Source organism: Onychomys torridus, chromosome 4, assembly GCF_903995425.1.
Source record: "Onychomys torridus chromosome 4, mOncTor1.1, whole genome shotgun sequence".
NCBI classification, from domain to species: Eukaryota; Metazoa; Chordata; class Mammalia; order Rodentia; family Cricetidae; genus Onychomys; species Onychomys torridus.
The window spans coordinates 143,464,609-143,489,368 of NC_050446.1; the positions used below are offsets into that span (position 1 = coordinate 143,464,609).

At 43.7% G+C, this 24,760-nt stretch overlaps 1 protein-coding gene across 1 annotated transcript; it reads left to right on the forward strand.

Moving 5' to 3' along the window:
• Positions 1–1,140: 1,140 nt before the first annotated feature.
• Positions 1,141–9,771, forward strand: LOC118582082 (N-acetylneuraminic acid phosphatase). Its single transcript, XM_036184592.1, has 2 exons — positions 1,141–1,304; positions 8,549–9,771. Exons 1-2 carry the CDS (start codon positions 1,215–1,217, stop codon positions 9,203–9,205), a joined length of 747 nt encoding a protein of 248 aa, XP_036040485.1. The 5' UTR covers positions 1,141–1,214; the 3' UTR covers positions 9,206–9,771.
• The last annotated feature ends 14,989 nt before the right edge of the window (positions 9,772–24,760 follow it).

Consider the following 24,760-nt stretch of genomic DNA (forward strand, 5'->3'; position numbering starts at 1 on the left):
TGCCCTCTTCTGGCCTGCAGGGATGCAGGAGGAACACTGTATGCATAATAAATAAATAAATGTTTTTTTAAAAAAATACTTCTTGGTGTCTTTGAACAACTTATAATGTAAGAACCTCCCCTAGTTGCAAGCTCAACAACATCAGGTCTGTAGCATTGACGGACCAATAAATCACTTCTGGTTACTGATGGTGGCCCCAAATTTCATTAAGCAAAAAAGGATTAAAGGTTAATTTCAATTACCACAAGGCAAACCTTGTTATTGCCCTTGTGGGGGTGGATGGTGGCGATTAACAGACTGTTTCCTTGCCCTCTTGTTAGAGCCAGGAAACCATGCAATTAATAGGCACACAAGACGTGGACTGCAAGGTTTCAGGGAAATGAATAAAAGCGGGGAGAAATGAGCCGGAGAAATGGCTCAATGGCCAAGAACTCATACTGCTCTTGAAGAGGACCCAAGTTCAGTTCCCAACACCCACAGTGAACAGCTCACTATTCGGTCTTCTGCAAGCTCTTGCACTCATGTGCACAAGAACACAAATACAAATGGGGGGGAAAACCTTAAAAATGGGGAGACCATTCAATTGATACTGTAAAACTTCCCACGTCTCTTTAGACACAAGCTGCCAAGGCTTCAGCATTTTTCAGAGGATGTTCTGGTGCAGACCCCAGCCTCCACAAGGCTATGGACAGAAGTAAAGCGCTGGGGACATCAGGCAGCAGGGTTCCAAGGTTGGAAAGCGCAGCAAAGATTACAGGCTACCTCGCAACCCCTGGTGCTCCAGCTGGTGATGGTGACTGTGCAGTCATCAAAGACAGACCAGCCAAGTGCCTGGAGAGTTCACCCAGTGCGGTTCGGACGTCCTTTCCAGCCCATACCGCAGAGAAAGGAAAGCAAGCCCACCAAGCCATTGAAAGAGAGACCCGCGCTTCTAACCATCCACCCACCCGTTAGCAAGGAACCACAACGCGCTCGCACCCATCCCGCGCACGCGCACCGCCTCCAAAATTGATACTCTCCGAGTCTTGCGTCATCCCTCGGCTCTCACGCGCTCAGGTATTGAGAGCATCTCGCGGTAGTTCCACAGAGGCCCGGACGGTTCAGGAGGGTCAGGTGACCCCCGCGACTCCGCCCAACTCCTCTTGGCCGGTCTCGCGCAGGCGCGGGGCGGCGGCGGCGGCGGCGGCTCGCGCGCGGCGTGAGCGGCCGAGGCGATGGGGCTGAGTCGTGTGCGCGCGGTCTTCTTTGACTTGGACAACACGCTCATCGACACGGCAGGGGCGAGCCGGAGAGGCATGTTGGAGGTAACGTCCCCGCGCCGTCGCCCTCCCCTGCCGGGCCAGCACTCTGCGGTCCGCTCCGCACCCGCAGGCCCCCGGAGCTGCCTTCCCGCGCGCGGGGCGGGTAGCTGGACTCGGAACTGCCACGACTGCAGAGTCGCCGCCACCTGCAGTCACCCGGGCTCGGACGGCGCGGGACGGGACCGCGCGCCCTCCTCCTGCCGCAGCCCCGCGCGCGATGGGCTGCCGTGGGTTTGGGGGAAAGAGGCTCAGACACGGTTTTGGCCCAAGAAGTTACATAACTCTGAGAGTCGGGCTTAACCTGCATCCGAGTGGTGTTTTTCCTGCAGGCCTCTCTCTGGCCTTCCGGGCTTTCTGGGGTTGAGACCCTCGGGACATAAAATGCTGAGAGGGCGTTCTTTTAGGGAGGCATTGCTGATCTGCATCCTCCTTCCTGTAGCAGATGCTGCCGGACATCGTCCTCGTCTTCTCCAGCCCTTAACCCACCCCTACTTTCCTTCCTCTGCCTTCCGCCTCAAGGAGAAACCGAAGGACTATCAGATGTGGAAAACACACTAACAAAAGCCAGCCCTTTCAATACTAAGGGTCCTATGCTTCATCAGGTAGTTTTTGTTTATCCGGATCTTAAACCTTTTCCATTTCTTCCCGCATTTCACACATGCAATTCGTGTCGGTCTCCTGCTTTTTATTTTTTTACACAACACTTCTCTTGGACTGTGGTTTTCTGCACAGCTACGTTTTTTAGGAAAATCTACACCCATTATCTCCGTCAGGTCTCTCCTCTGTGTATTAATAAATCCATTGGCAGGTAGCTTATGTCTCCACCATTAGAATACAATAGGCTTGCTAAGTGGTTAGGCTGCTCCTCCCAAAGTGCCAACGTCAACGTCACTAGGTATTTGGATTTGTTTTTGGGTCTCGTGTGTGTGTGTGTGTGTGTGTGTGTGTGTGTGTGTGTGTGTGTGTGTGTGTTTTCTTGGTTCTGAGGTTTGAACCTATGGCCTTGCCATCCTAAACAAGCGTTTTCCACTGAGCTATTTCTCCCTACACTTGGAATCAGTCTTAACTGAAGCTTTCCACGCTGTGAATTGTCTCTTGCATTTTGACACCCTCTCAATTATCTCTGCCTGCAGACAGTGCATACTTAACCCGTGTTCTTATCCAGCTCAACCGAGTGTTTGGAAACTTGGTTTTTGTTTGGGGCTGTTTTCTTGTTATAGGCCTCTAAAATTGTACATTTCATTTAAATCACAGTTCTCCCAATACCGAGTGCCTCAGCAGGTTCCCTGTCTATGCTTGGCCTCAAATCCTTGTAAAATTTGAGTATTAGTCTGGTACCGCTATCAGGTAGTTTTAATATAATACATAAGAAGAACGCAGCACCCAGTGCTCACTTAATGAACTGTCCTCATGCACTCTTCTTTCCCAGTCCCCTCTTACTCTTGCCTTAATGACAGAAAGGCTCAGCCTGTGTAGATTTTTGCTGTGGTCTTGTCTCCAGGCTGACCACATCCAATAAATCTCCACTTTCCTACCATGGTGAGCTTTGGTTCTTGTATTTTTAAAACAGTAACTTACTTGGGAGACTAAGTTGAGATCATCACTTGAGCTCCAGAATTTGAGATCAATCTAGGCAACATAGTGAAACTCCAATCTCAAAGCACCACCACCAACCCACTATATTTCTCCATTATGTTGACGGCATATTTTTTTTCTTATGGTATCTCTTATTGCTCCTGCCAGAGGATGTTATCAGTTTTTGCACCCCATGCCTTCAGCTGAATCCTGAGTTTACTGAAAGGGAATATGCTGTCGTAATTATCTTTGTTTGACATGTACTAATGCTGAATGAATCCTGGGTGGTGGACAAAAATTCAGATCTTCAGTCTTGGTTCTTTTACCACCTCGTTTATTTATAAATAGTCTGTGTAATTAGCAAAATTAAATGTTGTGTAGATTTTATCTTATAAGGTTGTAACATTCCTTATAAATTTTTACCTATTCTAAAGTAATATGGCAGCTGTCATAAGCCATTCTGAATGATTTATGAGAGGCTAAGAAACCATCTGACCTTTGCCTTGAGAAGGAGTATTTCAACTTTACTTTTTGAAGAGCCATTTGGGAAAGTTCTTTCCATTCTCTTTATGCATATGTCTTAGTTACTGTACTATGGCTGCGACAAAACCATGACCAAAGCACTTACAAGGGAAACCATTTAAGTCAGAGCTTACGTAACGTTTTAGAAGGTTAGTCTATATGATCTTCATGGTGGGAAGCATGGTAGCAGGCATACATGATGCTGGAGTAGTAGCTAAGAGCTCACATCTGACCTGCAAGTTGGAGGCAGAGAGCAAGACTGGGCCTGGCTTTTAAAAACTCAAAAGCCCGCCCCCAATGACACACCTCCAACAGCACCACACCTCCTAATCCTTCTTAAATGGTTATCAAACAGCCAAGTACATGAGCCCTATTGGGACCATTCTTTTTTTTTGTTTGTTTTTTTGTTTTTCAAGACAGGGTTTCTCTGTGTAGCTTTGCACCTTTTCCTGGGTCTCATCACTTTGTAGACTAGGCTGGCCTTGAACTCACAGAGGTCCACCTGGCTCTGCCTCCCCAGTGCTGGGATTAAAGGCATGTGCCACCACATGGCGGGACCATTCTTATACAACACTACAGCATGCTTTTATAGTCAAGAAGAAACATGCATAAATGTATAGTTTCTTATTGAACAGTGTAGCTCAAATCCTAATTGGTCTTAATAATAAAAACCTGGAGCCAGATATCAGGGTAAATGCTGAAAGGTCAGAGAGACAAAGGAATAAGCTACAGCCACCTCTTACCTCACCAACTCCTCAGCCTGAAAGGGCTGAGCTCCTTCCTGTCTCTGCCCACCGTATATTCATTCCTCTCTCTGCCCAACCATATCACTTCCTGTTTCCTCCTCCCTGGTGCTAGGATTAAAGGCGTGTGCCTCCCAAGTACTGGGATCAAAGGTATAAGATACCAAGTGTTGGGATTAAAGGTGTGTGCTACCACTGCCTGGCCTCTAAGTTAACTTGCACTCTGATGTCCAGTCATGCTTTATTTGCTAAAAGCACAAACAAAATATCACCACAGAACAGATCAAAAGAAAATCATTTGTAAATTAAATGTCTGATAGAAATAACCATGAACATGATAAATGTATTACAGGTATGTTAGAAAAAGTAGAGGGAGCAATGTATTGCATTTTTTAAGGTAGATTCATCACATTTGGCCTTAGTGAGTAGATGATGTTTGACTTAACTAGAAATAACAAGGACCATCTGGGCTGAGGATGTAGTTCATTTGGTAGAATGCTTACCTAATTTCCACAAATCCCTGGCCTCAGCCCCCAGAATCATATAAAATTAGGCATGGTAGTACATGCCTGTAATCCCAACATTCATGATGTAAAGGCAGAAGAATCAGAAATGCAAGGTCATCCTTCTGATACAAAAAGAGTTTGAGACCAGCCTGGACTACATAAGATTCTGTCTCTAAAACATTTTTTTAAAAATGGAAAAAAACAAAAACAGGTAGAGGGACTGGAGAAATGCCTCAGGGGTTAACACTGGCAGCTCCTCCAAAGGACCTGAGTTTACATCCCAGCCATGTTGGATGGCTCACAACCACCTGTAACTCCAACTTCTGGGGATCTGATGTTTTTTTGGCTCCATGGGCAGCCCAACAACACATGTGGCAGACATGTATACATACAGATACATACAAGTAAATCTTAAAAAAATAGTAACAAAAGTCATTTAAACTTCTGGGTTGTTTAGCAGTCATTGTGTGTGTGTGTGTGTGTGTGTGTGTGTGTGTGTGTGATAATTTAGCCCCTTCACATTCAAATGACAGGCATTCAGAAAATACTTTCTTAAAGTGTTATTGTTATATAGTTCCCAAACTAATCCCAGAGAGTCTTGTCAAATAAGTTAGCTTGACTCTTATTGTGACAGTGACTTTAGTTCCAGGTCCGGGGAGTGGAAAGTAGAAGAGGTCTTTCTTTTCATAGACGTTCAGAGTGCAAGAGTTTTTAAATGAATTTATTTTAATCTGCTCTCTCGATGTTGCAGGGCTCCTGTCTTCAGGCCTTCAGTTACCTAGGGCATTCATTACCTCAATTCTTTCTAAGCTGTCTTACCCCAAGTACAAAATGTCCTTACAACTTCAAGTTAGAGGGCTTTGTCCTCCACTTCAAATTGAGCTCACACTTACTTTCAGTGAGGGGCTAGGAGAGTTTGTAATAACAGGTGCTGATTCAACTTAAGTGGTATTTCTGTTTGAACTAGTAATATATGGGTGACTGATAAACATTTTTTCTAAAGATGTTGATATTTTTATATGCATGGGTGTATGTTCTTGAGTGTACATGCACATGTGTGTTCAATGTGGGGGCTAGAAGAGAACCTCTCATGTGTCATCCTCAAGAACAGTATCTGCCTCCTTTGCAATAGGGTCTCTTGGGCTGAAGCTCACCGATTAGATGAGACTGGCTGGCTGGCAAGCCTTGGGATCTTCCTGACTGGACTTCTAGTGCTGGGATTGCAAGCACTTGTAATTACTCAGCATTCTTCCTTGAGTTCTAGAGATTGAACTCAGGTCTCTGCGCTTAGAAGGTGTTTTGCCCACTTTGCCATCCCTTAGCTCAAGATATATGGCAGTTAGAATAAGATTGTCCCCCATATTTGAATGCGTAGTCATCAGGGAGCAACATGATTGTAGAAGGATTAGGAAGTGTGACCTTGGTGTGGGTATGCCCTTGTTGGAGAAAGTGTGTCATGAGGTGGGCGTTGAGGCTTCCAAAGCCTATGCTAGGCCGGCATCTCAGCCTGCAGATCAGGATGTGGCTCTCAGCTCCAACATCATGCCTGTCTGACTCCCACCATGATGATAATGGATTAAATGCTTTCTTTCATAAGACTTGCCTTGGTCGTGGTTTCTCTTCACAGCAATAGAATAGTGACGTTAATATGATTAAAATGATATTGTCATAATAAACAAATCTGATAAGTTGCTGTGTAGCAGTCGTGGTGTGACTAATGGGAAAATTAATTACAGATGTGATTAGGAAAGGTATGGAACTTAGGGGAAGGGAGTGGTATGCTTGTGGAGGCCTTGACCCTGCATTTGCAGAATCTCAGAAGTCAGGTTATTGTGCTGCCAACTGCAATAATGGGATGGTGGATCGTTGGCGCTTTCTACTCTATCAACCAGGCCTATGTCACTTGACCATGTAGCAGTGGGCTGCTGAAACTTTTAGAGTGCTCTTTGCATACAGCTGTAGAGTAATTGAGTTCCACATTGTTTTTGTTTGGAGATGGTGGCACAACCATGGAGTTGAAAAGGCTAATTTTCTGTGTTTTGCCTTTGCCTTAATTTTTAGGACTAATGTATTTTTCTTGATGAATAAAACTTTTCTTCTTGCAAACTGGGCAGGAGGATCACTGTAAGTTTAAGACCAGCCTGGGCTACAGTGAGAAAGCCAGCTTATACAGATAGCCTGAAATACGTCCTTTTCCTCTGTTAGAAAGAATTCTTATACTCTTTAAGAAAAGAAACTGTGTTTTATTAATATCTTGCTCCTTTTCAGTATGTAGAGTTTTGGAGTGAGCAGTATGCCACTTGCCCCTTGTGTCATTTTGTCTTACTGGACTCTTTGCTTCAACAGACATGGTGTTTTGATGGTGGTGCAGGAAAGGGCCTTATGCATGCTAGACCCATGTTCAGCTGCTGAGGAGCACTCCCAGACATCATAGCACAATGCCTTGCACTTGTTTCTGAAGATCAATAGTTGCCTTGGTTTGCCAGACTTTAGAAGCACATTCTTCAGTATAGGTAGTTTGTTGGAAGGGTGTGGGAGAGAAGAGTAGGGTGGCTCTTACGAAGTATATCATGATCAGGTGACTGCTGGTATGAGACACCAGTCTGGAATGATACTGGAGAGCATGCTTCAGTTGTGACAAGAAGCAACAAAGGTGTGATGTTTATCCTCAGTTTCTGCTTCTTGTTGGCTGAAGGCTGCTCCTAGGGCAACACTTGAACCCCAGTTTGCATGCTGGATGCATGTGGATAAGCCTGCAAGCAGAGAACTTGCAGACTTGAGTATGAAACTGTGAGCATATGTAGGAAAAGTGGGTGCAGAAGGGATTTGTGCAGCATCTGTTCAAGGGCCCTCCAGCATATCCATGTCTCCTTGTCCTTTCCATTTTGGCTGAACTTAGCTTGCCCTGTTGGGGTCAGAATTCCATGCCCTTGTGGATTCTTTGTAGAATGAATTAAACCTTCCATGTCCGTGTTATCTGCTTGTCAACTCTTGTTTTAGGTATGACTTCTCTGTCAAGCCTTATACAACTATTCTTAAGAATGAATTCAGCTTTTATTTCCATTGTCCTTGTCCATTTAATTGTCAGTGGCAGTTAACTCAGCATCAGTCAACAATGGTTACCTGTCTGCTTCCTTTTCCTGTGGTGATGCCCCAGGGATAAGGGACCCTGTCTCTATCAGGCAAACAAGTCTGCCGTGGAAGCAGACAAGTATGAATTCAAATCCCAACTCAGGAAAATTTTTAACAGTTCTGAACTTCCACTGCCTTATCTTGAAAAGGGAATTGTAGAGTTATAGCAAATGTAAAGAAGGTATAATTTAGCCATAAAGCTAGCCATGTTTCAGTCCTTAGTAAAAGTTAAGATAGACCAACAATGTGGTATAATAGAGCTGGGACTGTAGCTTGGTGGTAGTAATGAAATGTAAACAAGACCCTTGGTTCCATCCTCGGTACTGTGTGTGTGTGTGTGTGTGTGTGTGTGTGTGTGTGTGTGTGTGTGAGAGAGAGAGAGAGAGAGAGAGAGAGAGAGAGAGAGAGATAGCAGTGCTTTTCAGAAATTATTAAAATGTTTCACTAGATTTAAGCAAAATTCCTACTTTCATGTCTTCATGACCAGTATGAAACATGGTAGGCTACCAGCACAATGAAAAGTTTTTTACTTTATGTGAAGAATCATAAAATAGATGCGGATTTTTAAACATATGGGAATCAGAGATGGACATAGGGAGCAGAGGTGGGGGGTAGATTGTCTCTGTGGGTGGAGAGTCCTTAATTTGGTATCTCCAAAACTAAGGCCAGTTCCCTCTAGAGATGGTATGGTATGGGAAGAAGTCTCTGTTTCTCAAGACATGACTGTTGAAGATGAGATATGCTGACCAAGTTCTTTTCCTCTGCCTAGGTAATAAAGCTCTTACAATCAAAATACCACTACAAAGAAGAGGCAGAAACCATCTGTAATAAAGTTCAGGTTAAACTCAGCAAGGAATGCTTTCATCCTTACAGTACATGCATTACAGAAGTGAGGACTTCACACTGGGAAGAAGCAATCCAGGAAACCAAAGGTGGTGCTGACAATAGGAAACTGGCAGAAGAATGTTATTTCCTGTGGAAATCTACACGTTTACAGCATATGATCCTAGCAGAAGATGTCAAAGCCATGCTCACTGAACTTCGCAAAGAAGTCCGCCTACTCTTGTTAACAAACGGTGACAGACAGACACAGAGGGAGAAGATAGAGGCTTGTGCCTGCCAGTCTTACTTTGATGCTATTGTTGTTGGAGGAGAGCAGAAAGAGGAGAAACCAGCACCTTCCATATTTTATCACTGCTGTGATCTCCTTGGAGTGCAGCCAGGAGACTGCGTGATGGTTGGTGACACACTGGAAACCGATATACAAGGAGGCCTCAATGCAGGACTGAAAGCCACAGTCTGGATAAACAAGAGTGGAAGGGTGCCGCTGACGTCATCCCCCATGCCTCATTATATGGTGTCTTCTGTGCTGGAATTACCTGCTCTCTTACAAAGCATAGATTGCAAAGTCAGCATGTCTATATAGCACACAGAAGAACACAGCAACCAAGTGCAGAGCCAGTTGACGGGGTAGAACTAATGAACACCGAGGCATTCTGTGTTTTTAGTTTTCAGTTCCAAGAATAATGTGAGTGAGGGATTCACTGCCATGCTGTGAAGATCCTCCCAACCCTGCTGCTGTTGATAACCATAGGCTTGTACTCACATCTGAAATCCAGGTTTTAATTGTGTAGTCCAGAAAACTTGAAGAAAGGCAGGGTAGCTTACATGTGGATGTGAAGGTACTGGTTTACAGCATAGAAATAGATATTTTTTTAAAAAAAAATAGATATTCTAAAATAGAGATTCAAGCAACTGAATAAGTACTAAATCATACAAATCAAAACATTTCGTAGTGAAATTTTGCGTATTTTAGATAATTTTTGTTAAAATATTTTGCCTACTTTCAATGTGTATGTTCTTATCTATTTGATTTTTCTCCATGGCTTTTGAAGGGCTTAATTTTCTGTAGTGTGAACATGACAGATTGTTGTCATTTGGAAAAAAATATCAAAAATCAACCCATGGTGCTCCTTTCCCACACTGTTTTCATACTTCTGTAGTAAGCTTGTGGCTTCCATAGTCTTTATTCCTAAAGAGTAAAAACTACCTGTTTTGAGGCACACAGTGGAGAGGATTGGACACTTTGCTTAGGTTAAGTGCTGGCCACATGGCACCGGAGCCATTTGCTCTTGTGGATCCACAGAAGAGAATTGCCTCCATGTGTTCTGACCAGGCAGCCTCCCTACTGGTCTGTTTTCTGGTGACTGTTTCCCCCGGATGACCAAAGTAGTAAAGTCAGGTGTGGAAAGCAAGGCGTGGTGGTACTCACCTTTAATCCCAGCACTCAGTCAGCAGAGGCAAGTAGATCTCTGTGAGTTCAAGGATACATGGTGAGAACCTGTCAGAAAAGAAAAGAAAGAAAGAATGAAAATTGACTTGAATGGCTTTCACAGTTACCTCCAAGTGTGCGGCAGCACTGTGTCTCAGACCCTCCAGTGCTCACTTGGAGCTTGATTAATGAATGTTCCATGGCAACAATGGCAACCAGGGAATTTCCCCCAGGCTGTTAGACTGCCAGTCTCATGATTTCCAACCAGATTTGGAATATATGACTAATAAAGGAAAATTAATGAAATAAATAGTACTTGAGTTGGTTTGAGTAGATTTTTAAAGATTAGAAGGAAGCACTAATGGGAAATACTAGATAGACTACATTGAGAAATATATAGATTTGACTTCAAGAGTGAGACAATCAAATTCTAGGTTCTGCCTCCTCTGAACCTAATAACTATTGTTCTATGTCTACTAATAACAACCAGATTCTCTGTACAAATGTCCTCTTGTGTTTGCTTCTCTTAGTTCTTTAAAATATTGTGTCCTTGCTTTAAAATATACTGTCCCACAGTATGGCTGCTGTGAAGTAGGATGTTCCAGGTCCAGTGCCCATATGACCTTGATTAAAATGTACCTATCTAAAAATTGTTGAGTTTGAGTAAAAATAATTATGTACATGATTCTTACAATAGCAACTGATGTCACACTGAGGTCTCATCCTTCTAGCCATCCCACAAGTAGTAGACACAGATAAGCCAGGTCATCTTTACTATGCTAACTAGAGGTTTTTCATTCCTAAGATGTTAGCAGTTCTTCAGCAAAAGTAATCTGGGAAAAATACAAGTAAAATTACTTGTCTTCATAGCATGTCCCAGACAGTTCAGCATGCAATATCTCACTCTGTCCTTACCTTCCTCAGGAAAGAGTTCTGATGCTCTACCTTCTGATGGAGTGTTACATAAATAGTAAAGGTATTTGAATAGGCCTGTGATGCTACTATTGCTTTTAGGATGTTAGAATTCTTTAAAATTTAACAGTGGTAAAAATAATGTCACCTATATTATAGTTTCCCCAGGGATGGCATGCCCATACAAAGCCAGAAAGTCTCAGTTGTCCACAGGTCCCAGAGCACTGCGGCTAAGAGTGATCCCTAAAGTAGACGTGGACAGGGCCCCTAGCTGGGTATTGACACGGGGGTATGTTCCAAGTCTGTGACATTCTCCACTGTGCGAGGATGTGTGGGAGTCTGTCAGAGTCCAGCTCCAACCTGTCCAAGAGTATTTGGGTGGAGGAGAGAGCAATGAGGAAATATTAGGTAGAAAGATAGACCTAGACAATGAGGAGAAAGACGGACACAGGACAGCTTTGGGAGGGCCCTGGGTCAACACCCAGCTGCCCAGAGGTTTATTCAAAAGGGTTTTTTTTTTATAATATGCCAAGGAGAGAGGCAAAAGACCTTCTCCTTGCAAGATCAAAGCACACCATATAGCCAAGTGTAGACCCCTTTAAACATCTGGTAAACACACCCCTGACCAAATCATCCCATTATGCAGCCCTGCTGGGTAAAGCAAGCTCAGAGTCTCTGACCTTGAGTAAGGTCTCACTAGGAAGCTTCTGTGGGCCACCACAAGGATGGATCTACTGCAAGAATTTTCTTACAGAAGTACTTGGCTAATGGCCTTCAAACTAATTTGTAACTCTTGGTAAACATTTTTCAGGACTGAGGTGTAGTTTCATGGTAGAGTACTCAGCCAACATGCACAAAGCCTTGGATTTGGTTCTCAGTACTGGAGAAAAAAGTCATTTTTTTATCATAGCATCTTAACATTTATTTATAGTGAGCATATTAATATGTTACTATATGCCTACTAAATACAGCCTTGTAATTTATATATTCCTAAAGTGTGCGGTACTCTGGTATTTTTCATTCCTTCTTTAAAAATGGTAATCTATTTTGTTCACATATGAGCAAACACTACTTATACACAAGTCAGAGAAAGGGAAATTGGCAAAAAAGCTCATGAGGTGAAGAAAGCCAGCTCAGCTGTAGATTCCTAGCCCTGCCCTGGCCTGGACTACATGCTACCCGCCTGGTGGGTATCCTGTCCTGTGGTTCCCCTTTTGTCTCTTAGATTGGATTTCAGCCTGTCTAATGTCCTCTGTGACCCCTTTTACTTTCTTGTTTGGGTGCTAGGCTTCTTTTTGTAGGTTCCTTAGAAATAAGGTGAGGGAATATTACTAAGATCTTAAATGCTTGAAAGTACACATTCATACAACATTTTCATTCAAACAAGATACTGGTTTGTGCTCTAACAGCCATTTGTGTGTATGTGTTGAGGTTCTTTTTTCTCTCCTGTAGCTCTGGGAACTCTAGAAGTCCATTGATGAGAATTCTTTTTCCGTTTGGCCCTCTGAACCCTTCCAAAAACTTACTCTCTGATCCTGGGAAACGCTTATGAATTTTTGCCTGCATGCATGTGTGTGCACCACATACATGCAGAGGTCAGATAAGGGCCTCAAGTTCCCTGGAACTGAAGTTAGAGGTGGTTTGAGCCACTATCTGGTGCTAGGAGCTGAACACAGATTGTGTAAGAGCAGCTAGTGTTCTTAACCACTGAGCCATCTCTCCAGCCCCTGTTGCTTATTTTAAATGCCTCCCTACTACCTTGAGTTTTGTGGGGATTTTTTTTTTTAATGGAACTACTACTGTTCAGATGTTAGACCCCCCACTTCAACCTTCCACACTTCATTTTGCTCCTGTTTTTCCATGTCTGTTACTAACTCTTTTGAGACATTTCTTCAACTTTATCTTGTGTCTTTATGACCCCCACTCCCCTACCCCCGCCCCCACTACTTTTGTACCTAAAGTTTTCAAGAGCTTTTTCAGATTACCTGAATGCTCTTTTTCCCAGTGGACAAAAGATGTCATTGACATGAACACACACCCCAGAAAGTCAGCCTCACCTTACAGATTAGATCATCAACTTAATAAAATTTAGTCACAGATGCTAGCACAAAGTCCTCACCTGGGAGCTAGAGAGATGGCTGAGGTTAAGAGCACTGGCTGCTCTTCCAGAGGTCCTGAGTTCAATTCCCAGCAATCACATGGTGGCTCACAACAACCTGTAATGAGTTCTGGCGCCCTCTTCTGGCCTGCAGGCATACATGCTGTATACATAATAAATAAATCTTAAAAAAAAAAAAGTCCTCACCTGGATGAAGGGCAGTTCTCAGCGTTAGTTTCAGGGCATGTCGTCCATCATGTCAGGGAAGGTATGACAGTAGGAGGCAGCTAGTCATCATACTGTCCACACAGGAAGCAGAGAACAATGTTTTATGGCAGGACATCTGGAAGTGACCAGAGGCAAAGAAAGTCTAGCCATCTCTGTTCCGTACCTACTATTCCTTTAGTATCTACTTAGTGGGGGACACCTTCTTCCAAGAAAAAAAAAAGGTTAAAAACTACTTTTTTTAAAAAAAAACTGCTTTTCTGCTTGTTCCTGGAAAACTGATCACTGTCAGTGGAAGAAACAATTCAGAAATCTCCTGCAGCAGTCTAGTCAGGCCTTCATGGGCATCAATTGTCTTCCTGTTGCACACAGGGGCTGCCTTCCCATCACTGGGCCTCAAAAGTGGGTCTGGGAAGGGCACTACGTGGCCGCACGTGTCTCATGCCCTTGTCTTGTTATCAGTGAGAATTAAGGTACATCCCACCCGCATTGTCTACTGTCTTTCATGCCCTTGCCACAGCCCCCTTATTCTTATGCTTTACATGGGAGGCATCCCTGTTCCCCAACCCCAAGTTCCACCATTAGACTATACACTCGGCTCAAGAAGGGGCCTCACAGATTAGACACCCTTCAAAGAACTAAGGCTGGAGCAGAGTGGGTTACAGATCAATGGTGGAGGGAGTACTTGGCATGTGTGTGGTCCTAGCACCCCCAGCACTGAAAGTTCACATCAATTCCCTTGACCTTACATCATTTCCTTTCTCAACTCATTCTTACAAGGTGTGGAAGAGTTCTGGGAAAAACATGCTCTTAGCAGCTGCTTTGAGAACTCCAAGGACTGGTTTGCTTTGATATCTGTATCTACCTACTTAGTTCAAAGTGTTGACTGGATATCCTGGAATTGCAAAGGTCAAAGAAGCTACTCTGTTCGGGTCCTAACTCCTAAGCTGATATATAAAGGAATCAAAACATTTGATGGGGGCAGAGAAGGGAGAAAACATTTCTGGAGAGAAGGAATTTAGCCCAGCACCAGTGTATGGAGTCCTCAGCAGCCAGGAGGAGGTCACCATCATCTCCAAAGAGGTAATGTCAGCCTGCTTGAGGAATGGGATCTGCGTGAGAGATGGTGGAGTCAAATTTGCACAGGTTGGATGGACCTTCAAAAACAGGCTGTGATATGAGGCCCAAAGAGGGTAAAGAAAGCTATCATCAACATTTCAGAAAAGTGGTGTGTGTGTCTGTGTGTGTGTGTGTGTGTGTGTGTGTGTGTGTGTAAGTGTGTAATAAGGCTGTGTGGACAGTGGAGAAAAGGGCTGTGTGCATAGTATAGTTTTGGATACCCAGTGGGAGGAGCAGTTCTGATGTCGTGGCTAAGGGTGCAGGGGTGTGTGTTCAGTGAAACTGTGTGACACAGTTTAATGGATCCATGCGAGGGTTTGTGTATGTAGTGGGAGTTGGTTAAGAGGCATGTGCATGTCTTCCTGCAGCCTCATCCCCCAGGAGGGTGTTTAATGCTAAGTGGGCTCTAAAAGCACAAAAACTGGTCCTTCTGTATGGATTTCAGAGCTGGATTCCCAGTGCTCTGAGGACACCCTCTGTTTATCATATGAGCCACCCAAGGATGCATAAGTGGAGTCAAAGGAGGCTGGGAGAACCTACCTGGCCTGCACACTGCAAAGCTGAATGGCCAGCAGAGGCTCCTGATACAGAGAAGTGACTCCTGAAGGGAGACAGCTTGAGTCTGATAGATCCCCTCCCCACTGCCCCCCCCCACTGTCTGATAGATCCCCTCCCCACCATCTAATAGATCCCCTCCCCACCGTCTGATAGATCCCCTCCCCTCTGCCCCCCCACTGTCTGATAGATCCCCTCCCCACTGTCTGATAGATCCCCTCCCCACTGCCCCCCCACCGTCTGATAGATTTCCTCCCCACTGCTCCCCCCCACCTAAGAAACAAAATTTAGAAGACTAAGAGAGAAATTTCTCCAACACTTTATCTTGGGATTTAAAGCCTCCCGTGCTCTTTTCCATCCGTCTTGGGACACTGCTCTCCGCTCCCCATCTTTCTGCTTTCCTTTATGTAACTTTTCATGTCCTTCCTTGACGCCTTTCCCTGTCCCACTTTGGCTCTTTCTTTTCAACAGCAGCCTTTATCTTAAGTAACAGTTGATTTTATAGCACACTCTGCTTTGGCTTGCTTTGCCCTGTTTCTTTTATTTCTGTTTTGTGGCTTGTGCATCTGTTGCTTTAGTTCGCTCCTGTTTTATCTTCAAAGGGAGCAGTCCTTTTCTGTTTGTTTGTTTCTCTTTTTATTTTCATTTTATGTGTATGGATGTTGTGCCTGCATGTATGTCTGTGTACCATGTGCATATCTGGTCCTAGCAGAAGCCAGAAGAGAACATCAGATCCTCTGGGACGGGAGTTCACACTTGTGAGCCACCTTGTGGGTGCTGGGAATCAAACTCAGGTCCTCTGGAAGCGCGGCCATCGCTCCAGCCCCAGCAGCTTATTCTTTTCTTTCACAGGGCTTCTCTGTGTTGCCCTGGCTGTCCTGGAATTCTCTCTGTAGACCAGGCTAGCCTCGAACTCACAGAGATCCGCCTGCCTCTGCCTCTGCCTCCCGAGTGCTGGGATTAAAGGCGTGCGCCGCCGCCGCCGCCGCCGCCGCCGCCACCGCCACCACCACCCAGCTACAGCAGTTTTTTTTCTTAATGGCTCAATTCACAGTACCATTCAGATAGGAGAAACAATCTGCTATTAAGAGCAAAAACACAAACCAAACAAGAACAGAAATACAGACAGACTCAATAAATGCCAACTAACTGATCACCACAGAAGAACACAGCAGGAAACAACAACAACAACGACAACAAACCCCTAGAGACCAATTTCTATAATGAAAGTAGATAAAAATACTCAAATTCGTTGCAAAGAGAATTAAAAAGATCTTACACTGTAACCAACTTGGCTTCATTTCAGGGATGCAAAGTGGTTCAACATATCAATAAATGTAATTCAGCACAAACTAGATTTAGGGACAAATAATGTGATTATTTACTTTATGTAGAAATTCCTTTGAGGGGTAAGAGAGGTGGCTCAGCAGTTAAGGCATTGGCTGTGTCAGGGTAATTATTGATATGGCCCAACACAAATTTGTAAACTTAAACGTCTGTGTGGCTGTTTCTTAGTTCATTGGTAGGGTCTTGGACATGAATTTCACAGATGGCAATGTCAAAAGGCTGAACATGCCTGCTAGAGAGTGAGCAGCCCCCTGTGCCGTGGATTAGCAAAATTAACATTGTGAAATGGCTGCAATACTAAATGACCTACAGATTCACTTCAATCCCCATCAAAAGTCCAAGGATGTTTTTCACAGAACTAGGGAAAAACCTTCTCAGTGGCAAGGAAATGAACAGGGCTCCAAATAGCAAAAGCGATATTGAACAGAAAGAAATGCCAAAGCTGCCACAATACCTAACTTCAAATTATGCCAGAGTCAGATTAACAGAAACTGCATGGAAGTAGTGAAAAACAGATACAGATCAATGGAGCAGAATATGGGACCAAGAAATAGATCCACAGAGCCACAGCCACCTGATTTTTGACAGATGTGCCCAAAACATGTTTTGGAGAAAGGACAGTTTCTTTAAGAAATGGTGCCAAGAAACCTGGATAGCCGCAAAAAGCAAAGCTAGATCTGTAACTCTCACCATCACCAAAACCAGTTTAAAGTGCATCAAAAACCTTTTATGTAAGGCTTGGAATGTTGGAACTACTAGAGGAAAGCACAGAAAAATCACTTCAAGATAAAGACAGAGACTTCTTAGAAAGACTCTTGCTGCTCTAAAACATACATGGCAAGAATTGACCAATGTAGAGCTAGCTAGAGAGATGGCTTAGTGGGTAAGAGCACTTACTGTGCAAAAGTGAGGATCAGAGTTCCAATCCCCAGAGCCTACAGAAAAGCTGGGCATGGCTGCATGTTCCTATTATAGATTATGGTCCTCCAAGCAAAACAACTCCCATCTTCATTAGATTAGTGGCCTATGTTTGCAAGAGTACATCATGATCAGACTTGTCAACAGTTGACATTTCCTCATAGGTGGGGATGGGGAGGATCAATGAACCCTCATCCAAGATTCCAGTCACTTGTCCCAGATATTTGTATGTGATCTACCCTCATTGCAAGTGACCTTAACCTCTGGGGAGATGCTAGGGTATATAAGCTTGAGAAGGTTAGCTGAAATGGGAATCTATCTATGTGGCTGTGGGGAAGCCATCATCCACACTGAATGAAGTGTGGCTGCTTTGGGGGCCAGTCAGACTCCTCCCAGTCATCCCTCTTCCATGCTCTATAAGTAAACTCACAGAGACAGGTGATCATGGGCTAGCCCAGCCTCCATGAAAGAGTGAGCTCACATGCAGTGAGTGACCCTGTCTCAAGAGAATAACGTGGAGGGTGGTAGAGCCGGATGCTTGAGGACCTCCTCGGGTTTCCTCAAATGTTTGTGTGCACACTAGCATGTGAACACATAGCACTGACAAATGGAAATGCATGAAACTGAACAAGGCAGACATGCGGGTGAAGAGACAGCTCTCAGGACAGAAGCATTGTTTTTCTTGCTCTGCATCTGACAGTGGAATCATTGATATGGGGAACTAAAAAAACAAAATAATCCAAGCAATAAATGGGGAAATGAATCGAATAGCTCTCAAAAGAAGAATAATGGCCAGTAACTATATGGGGGAAAGTACAACATCCTTAGCTGTCAGGGGAATGTCAGTTAAGACTACATTTCATTGTAGTTAGAATTGCGTTAAAAAAAAAAAAAAAAAAAAAAAAAAAAGCAAAGCCAGGCATGGTGGAAGAGGAGGTCTGGAGGGTCAAGAGTTCAATACCATCCTTGGTTTCACAGTAAATTCAAGGCCAGCTTGTGCTACATGAGATCCTGTCTCAAAAATTAAAAATAAATAAAGGTAAACAAATAGATATTTTAAAAGAAAGGGAGGAAGAAAAGAAAACATAAATGCTGGTAGCCCTCTACACTGTTGGCAATCAGCCTGGAGGTTCCTCAAGAATCTAAAAACAAAGCTAGATGTGGTGCTGCACACCTGTAATCCCAGCACTGGGGAGGCAGAGGCCAGCCTGGTCTATATAGCAAGTCCCAGGTGATACCCTGTCTCAAAGGGGAAAAAAAACCCTAAGAACTATTGTATGATCCAGCTCTACCATGCCTGGATATATACCCAAAGGGATCAAAGTCAGTAAAAACCAGAAAGGCTTGTGCATCCCTGTTTATTACGGTTCTTTTCCTGGGAGTCAAAGATGGAGCCAGCCTAAATGCTGAGAAGTGGATGCAGCTATAAATCATCATGTCAGGCAAAATAAGCCAGACTCAGACAAATAGGTTTTGTCTCATATGTGTAACTTAGATTTAATTTTAATACTATATGTAGGACGTGGAAATAGAAGGGCTTCTGTGGTGGGGGAGAGGATGGAGCCTGAAGGAGTGGGGAGAGCGTAAAAGAAAGGACAATGAGCTGGAGAGATAGCTCAGTGGTTAAGAAAGGGTGATGGGGGAAACAAATATTATGCTTACTCTCATGCAGAATCTGCATTTTAACATATGATGTGAAGGAAAGTGGATTACTTGCAGAAAGGATGGACAGTAGGAAGAAGAGGAAGAGACATGCTAGAGTAAAGAGATATTGAATAGGAATGGTAAAATGATATGTATGTAAAATACAACGGGAGCCATTAATTTACACACTAAAATAATATTTTGCAAAGAATTACTAATTAAAGCCCATGGTATCACATTTAAACTGGGGCCTTTGGTATGAGCACGTGTATTTAACATATAATGCATATAGTTAGTGTGTAGTTAGGTTGGTAGGCAGATGATTGCAATCTCAATAAACACACTCAGATCTTTGTTTCTAAACCTGATTCTCCAATGAAAGAAATCAAGGCTTTTTAAAGACATGATCTGATGCTAATACCAAGACAAGGAAAATATGAGGCACCTAGAACATTAAATAGTGCCAAACATTGAGGAAATGCTCTCCTAAAGTGAAAAAATGAGGGAATAAGTCCCTGTGGCTAAAGCTGGAACAATTTGCACTGTGAAATAACAGCTTTTGATTCTAATCAAGAGTATAAAGTAGTGTATGAGCTGGCTCTTTGGAGCCTGGGGCCTATGCTGGGACACTTTGCTCAGCCTAGGTGAAGAGAGGAGGGGACTGGACCTGCCTTAACTGAATCTACCAGGCTGAGTTGAATCCCCAGGGGAGACCTTGCCCTGGAGGAGATGGGAATGGGGGGTAGATTGGGGGAAGGGGGGTCTGGGAAGAGGGAGGACAGGGGAATCCGTGGTTGATATGTAAATTAAATCAAATTATAAAAAAGTATAAAGTAAGTATATAGGCTGACATAAAGAAATGATTTAAAAAAATAAATGGGGTTGGGGATTTAGCTCAGTGGTAGAGTACTTGTGTAGCAAGCGCAAGGCTCTGGGTTCGATCCTCAGCTCAAAATAAACAAACAAACAAACAAACAAACAAATAAATAAATAAAAAGAGATAGGTCTTCCTTATAAAGAATACTAAATAATACATGTAAATAATTCCCCTCCAGGAGCCGGAACTTAATCCTCTCCTAGAGTGTGGGCTGGATTTGTAACTTGCTAGCAAAGAATAGAATATGGAAAGGGAACTTGAGACTGTCATGGAGGAGAAACCCGGCAGTCAACACCTGAACCAAGAGAACTGATCGGTCAAGATTAACATCACCAATAACATCATGTAGTCAGACGCAGCAGTGCACAGCAGCAGCCCTGTTCAAACTCACCTGTTTAAGACCAGTCTAGGCAACAAAGCAAAATGCTGTCTCCAAGAAATCTCATGGATTTTGGATTCTAGCTGATACGATGTGATGACACAGGCACATTTTTCTGTGTTCTTCCTCAAAGTCCGTAATACTAGTCTAAGCATCAGATAAACTCAAATTGAGAAACATTCCAGGTCTGTTATGTAGCCCTGGCTGTCTTGGAACTTGCTATGTAGATCAGTCCCGCCTTACACTCACAGAGATCCACGTGCCTCTGCCTCCTGGGTGCTGAGACCGAAGGTGTGCGCCACCATATCCGGCCAATCTTTCTTTTAAATAATAAATGTTTTAAAGAATATGGTGGGCTGGAGAGATGGCTCAGCAGTTAAGAGCACTGGCTGTTCTTCCAGAGGTCCTGAGTTCAATTCTCAGCAACCACATGGTGGCTCACAATCTCATCTGTAATGAGCTCTGGTGCCCTCTTCTGGCCTGCAAGCATGCATGAAGGCAGAACACTGTATACATAATAAATAAATAAATCTTAAAAAAAAAAAAAAGAAAAAAAAAAAAGAATATGTTTCTGGCTGGGCGGCAGTGGCACACACCATAATCCCAGGATTTAGGAGGCAGAGCCAGGAGGATCTCTGTGAGTTCGAGGCCAGCCTCGTCTACAGAGTGAGATCCAGGACAGGCACCAAAACTACAAAGAGAAACCCTGTCTCAAAACAAAAACAAAACAATACAAAACAAAACAAAACAAAAACAACCCCCCCAAAACCCCAGTTCTGATGGTTCTTATTTAATGTAACTACAGAAAATGAATGTGAACTGACAGCACTGCAAAGACCCACCAACCAGCGGGGCGCCAGGCGGCGGCGGCGGCGGCGGCAAAAGCCTTTAGTCCCAGCACTCGGGAGGCAGAGGCAGGCGGATCTCTGTGAGTTGAGGCCAGTCTGATCTACAGAGCAAGAGAGATCCAAAGCAGGCACCAAAACTACACAGAGAAACCCTGTCTTGAGAAACAAAAACAAAAACCAAACCAAAACAAAACAAACATCCTATTTGTGGCTGTTTGTCAAAGCACAACTCTCTGAGGGTTGTTGGCATGTCTTGACTCCATATATCACATGGTGATGGAAATTTCATGAGAAAAAAAAAGAACGTCTGTTTCGTGGAAACTATTTTTCCAAGCTACAGTCATTGAAATCATTGCCAGAGCACATATAATTTATTGCAGACTTCATTAAACACAGAACCTGACTGTTTATCAGGCTTCCTGCTAGGTGCTGTGGGAGATGTGGCACACAGACCATTACTCCTCATGGTGGAGACTTTCAATTTAGTTGGGAAAAGTGGAGCCTAACAGTCGGGCTTTAGCACAGGACTTAACAGAACAAGACAAAGCAGAGTAGGATAGTTTACTCAATGGGCGGGATGTTGCAGACGCTCAGGGTGTCTTTTCAAAAATGGACAGAGCTGGGGCTAGTGAGATGGCTCATCTGGTGAAGGTGCATGTCAACCAAGCCTGAAGTCCTGAGTACAACCCTTGGAACCCACACAGTGGAAAGGAAGAATTGGCATCCCCCTAAATTTTCCTCTGACCTCTACACATATGTTGTGGTACATATGCTTACACACACACACACACACATGCACACACACACACACACACACACATGCGAATGAATGAATGAATCAATGAATGAATGAATGAAATAATTTTTTTTGTGGGCAGATCTGCATATAACCTGATAGACAGACAGACTCAAGTCAATGGAAGGGAAGCTTGGTATATTAGCATGAAGTACACTCTCCTGAATCATCAGTGCAAGATTTTTCTGCAGGAGGAGACCCACAGGGCTGTGATGTCCTTGAGGTTAGTGCAGTTGGCTTCCACTGTCTTAAATGCAGACTCATTAAAGACCATGGGGAAAGAAGTCCAGCTAGGCATCAGATTCCTTAGGACTGGAGTTACAGGAGGTCTCAAGCTGCCCCCATACGAGTGCCGGGAACTGAACTCGGGTCCTCTGAAAGAAGAATATGCATTCTTAACCACTGAGACAACTCGATAGTCTCCCATGTGTGTTCTTACAAGCCAGGTATAACTAACTTCCTGGCTACTTTCCCAGCTAAAATATAATATCAGGTTACTTCCTGACCAGTTTTCCTGAGAAATCTATCACTGGCATTATGAGCCCAACATTCCCTTCCCTATCTTCATTATTTGGCTCATGTGGCTCTACCAGCCAGGTTCAGAGTCTCTGACTGGCCTTTGGAAGTGTGCAGAACAATTCCCTTATCTGAAGAGAGCTCAGTTCTGCAGACAATCTGAGTTGTATGATTGATTCAGGACAACTGCTGCATGACAGAGACACCAGAGCAGATGGATTTAGAAACCTAAAGGAAATCCATTTAATGACTACGAAGCTTAAGGTAAGAGACCTGAATATTCTCATGCAATTGTGTTGCAGATGATTCATTGCCCTCAGTCTTCATTTTCTTCTTTTTGTGGTCATTCTGAATAAAGGCTCTGTATTAACCAAGTGTGGTGGCACACAGCCTGGGAAGCAGAGCAGAACCAGGAGTTAATGGCCAGCGTAGAATATATAATGAGACATTGTTTCAAAGCAGACAAGCAAACCAGCAAGAATACTAACAAAAGAATGTGTTAATGCACTCTTTACTGGTTCTTTTATTTATTTCTAGATGGTATTTAATTAACTCTTTGAGAATTTCATACATTGTACTTTTAACATATCCACTCCCTCTCCTCTCAGCTCTTCCCAGATCCACCCCATACCTCCCTGTCCACCCAACTTAAGGTCTTTTTTTTTCAACCCATAAATTCCAATTTGTGCTACCCAAATACTCTTGGGTGTGGGGTCATCTCCTGGAGCATGGTCAACCCACTAGGGGCCACACCTTTAAGAAAACAGACTCTCTCTCTCCCAGTAGCTGTCAGTTGCCAATAACTCCTCAGTTCGGAGTAGGGCTTGGGGACCACCTCCCCGCTTCATACTCAGATTTTGTGTGGCTTGAGCTCATATGTGCAATTACCTGTTGTGTCCAGAAAGCACTGTTTCATTATAGTCATCCGCTGCCTCTGGCTCTCTGTTCCTCTTCTGCAAAGATCCCTGAGCCTTGGGAGGAATAGATATGATAGATGTCCCATGTAGGACTGGTCACTCCAAAGCTTCTTATTCTCTGTGCCTTGACCAGTTGTGGGTCTCTGTTTGTCGCCACTGCTTTCAAGAAACTCTTTTGATAAGGTGGAGAGATTCACTAGTCTATGGGTATAGAAATAAATCATGATTTGGTTAATAGTAGTGGGTTTGCTGGGCATAGTGGCACACGCCTTTAATCCCAGCACTCAGGAGGCAGAGACAGAGTGATCTCTGCGAGTTCAAGGCCAGCCTAGTCTACAGAGAGAGTTCCAGGACAGCCAGAGCTACACAAAGAAACCCTGTCTCACAAAAAAAAAAAAAAAAAAGGGTTGTCGCCTAGGTCCTATGATCTATTTTGCCACAGGTTCTTAACTCTGATAGTTGTGCCAGATATCTTGTGGTTCAGGCCTTAAATCCAACCAGAAAGTGTTGGTAACTCCTATAACGTTTGTGCGTCCATTTCACCAATGGGCATGCCTTTACGTGTTATTACTATATGTCATTATATGTCATATATATTACTATATGTCTTTTATATGTCATGACTGTAACCTGCAGGACTCACAGCTGGTTAAGACTGATGATTTCTTTTCTCCTCCAGTAGTATGTATAGCACCTTCTAGCATGGGGAAAGCAAGCCAGTGAAGCTTGATGGTTTTTTTTCATGTCCTATGACTCAGGAATGCAATGTCTTCAGCAACAAGGTATTACCATCAAGTTCTGCAGGGTTCCCAAGAGCAGTGATAAGAGCCTGTAATGTTTGGGGGTCTATGGGACTCTACTGGCTACCAACTCCAAAAGAGGTAACTGATTCTTGGCACTGGGTTTTCATTTGCTAGCCTGTGGTGTCTATTTTCCTTGTTGCAGGGCAACTCAATTTAATCTCTTTTCATATATTTATATGTGTGTATCTTAGGGTGTTTCTACTGTACTAAGTTTCCATATGACTTTCTCGAAAGGCCTTTAGTGTTAATTATGTTAATTAGTCATCTCTCTACCTCTCTGCTATCCTGTCTGGTATCCCAGGTTGGCCTTAAACTTTTTGTGTAGCCAGGGTGACTTGTAACTTCTGGTTCTCCTGTCTCCACCTCCCAAGTGCTGGGATTACAGGCATGAGGCCCCACACCTGGCTTATGTATTGTTGGGAGTTAAACTCAGAATTTTGTGCATGCTAGGCAAGCACTCTACCAACTGAGCTCCATCCTTACCTTATTTTCCAATCTAGGGATGCTTAGTCCCACTCCTATACTTGGGCAAATACACAAATAATGTGCACTCTAATATACTCTGAGCTGGACAAAACAAGCCTGCTATTGTTTGGAGGCAGTTTGTCTCTAAAGTTTGAGTGTGTCCTCTTGGGGCTGGCCCAGCCCTCTCTGGTAGAGAGAAACTGAGATTGGTCACTTATCAAACCTAAATTAATCCCGTCATTTTCTTGTGAGAAGTGCCCTTCTACCACAGTTTGGACATGGGTTGTTCC

What these genes read in the sequence shown, in the direction of transcription:
- LOC118582082 (XM_036184592.1), top strand. Translation starts at nt 1,215, where the DNA reads ATGGGGCTGAGTCGTGTGCGCGCGGTCTTCTTTGACTTGGACAACACG. An exon ending in GCCGGAGAGGCATGTTGGAG is followed by an intron (nt 1,305 to 8,548) that starts GTAACGTCCCCG and finishes TCCTCTGCCTAG; the next exon opens with GTAATAAAGCTCTTACAATC.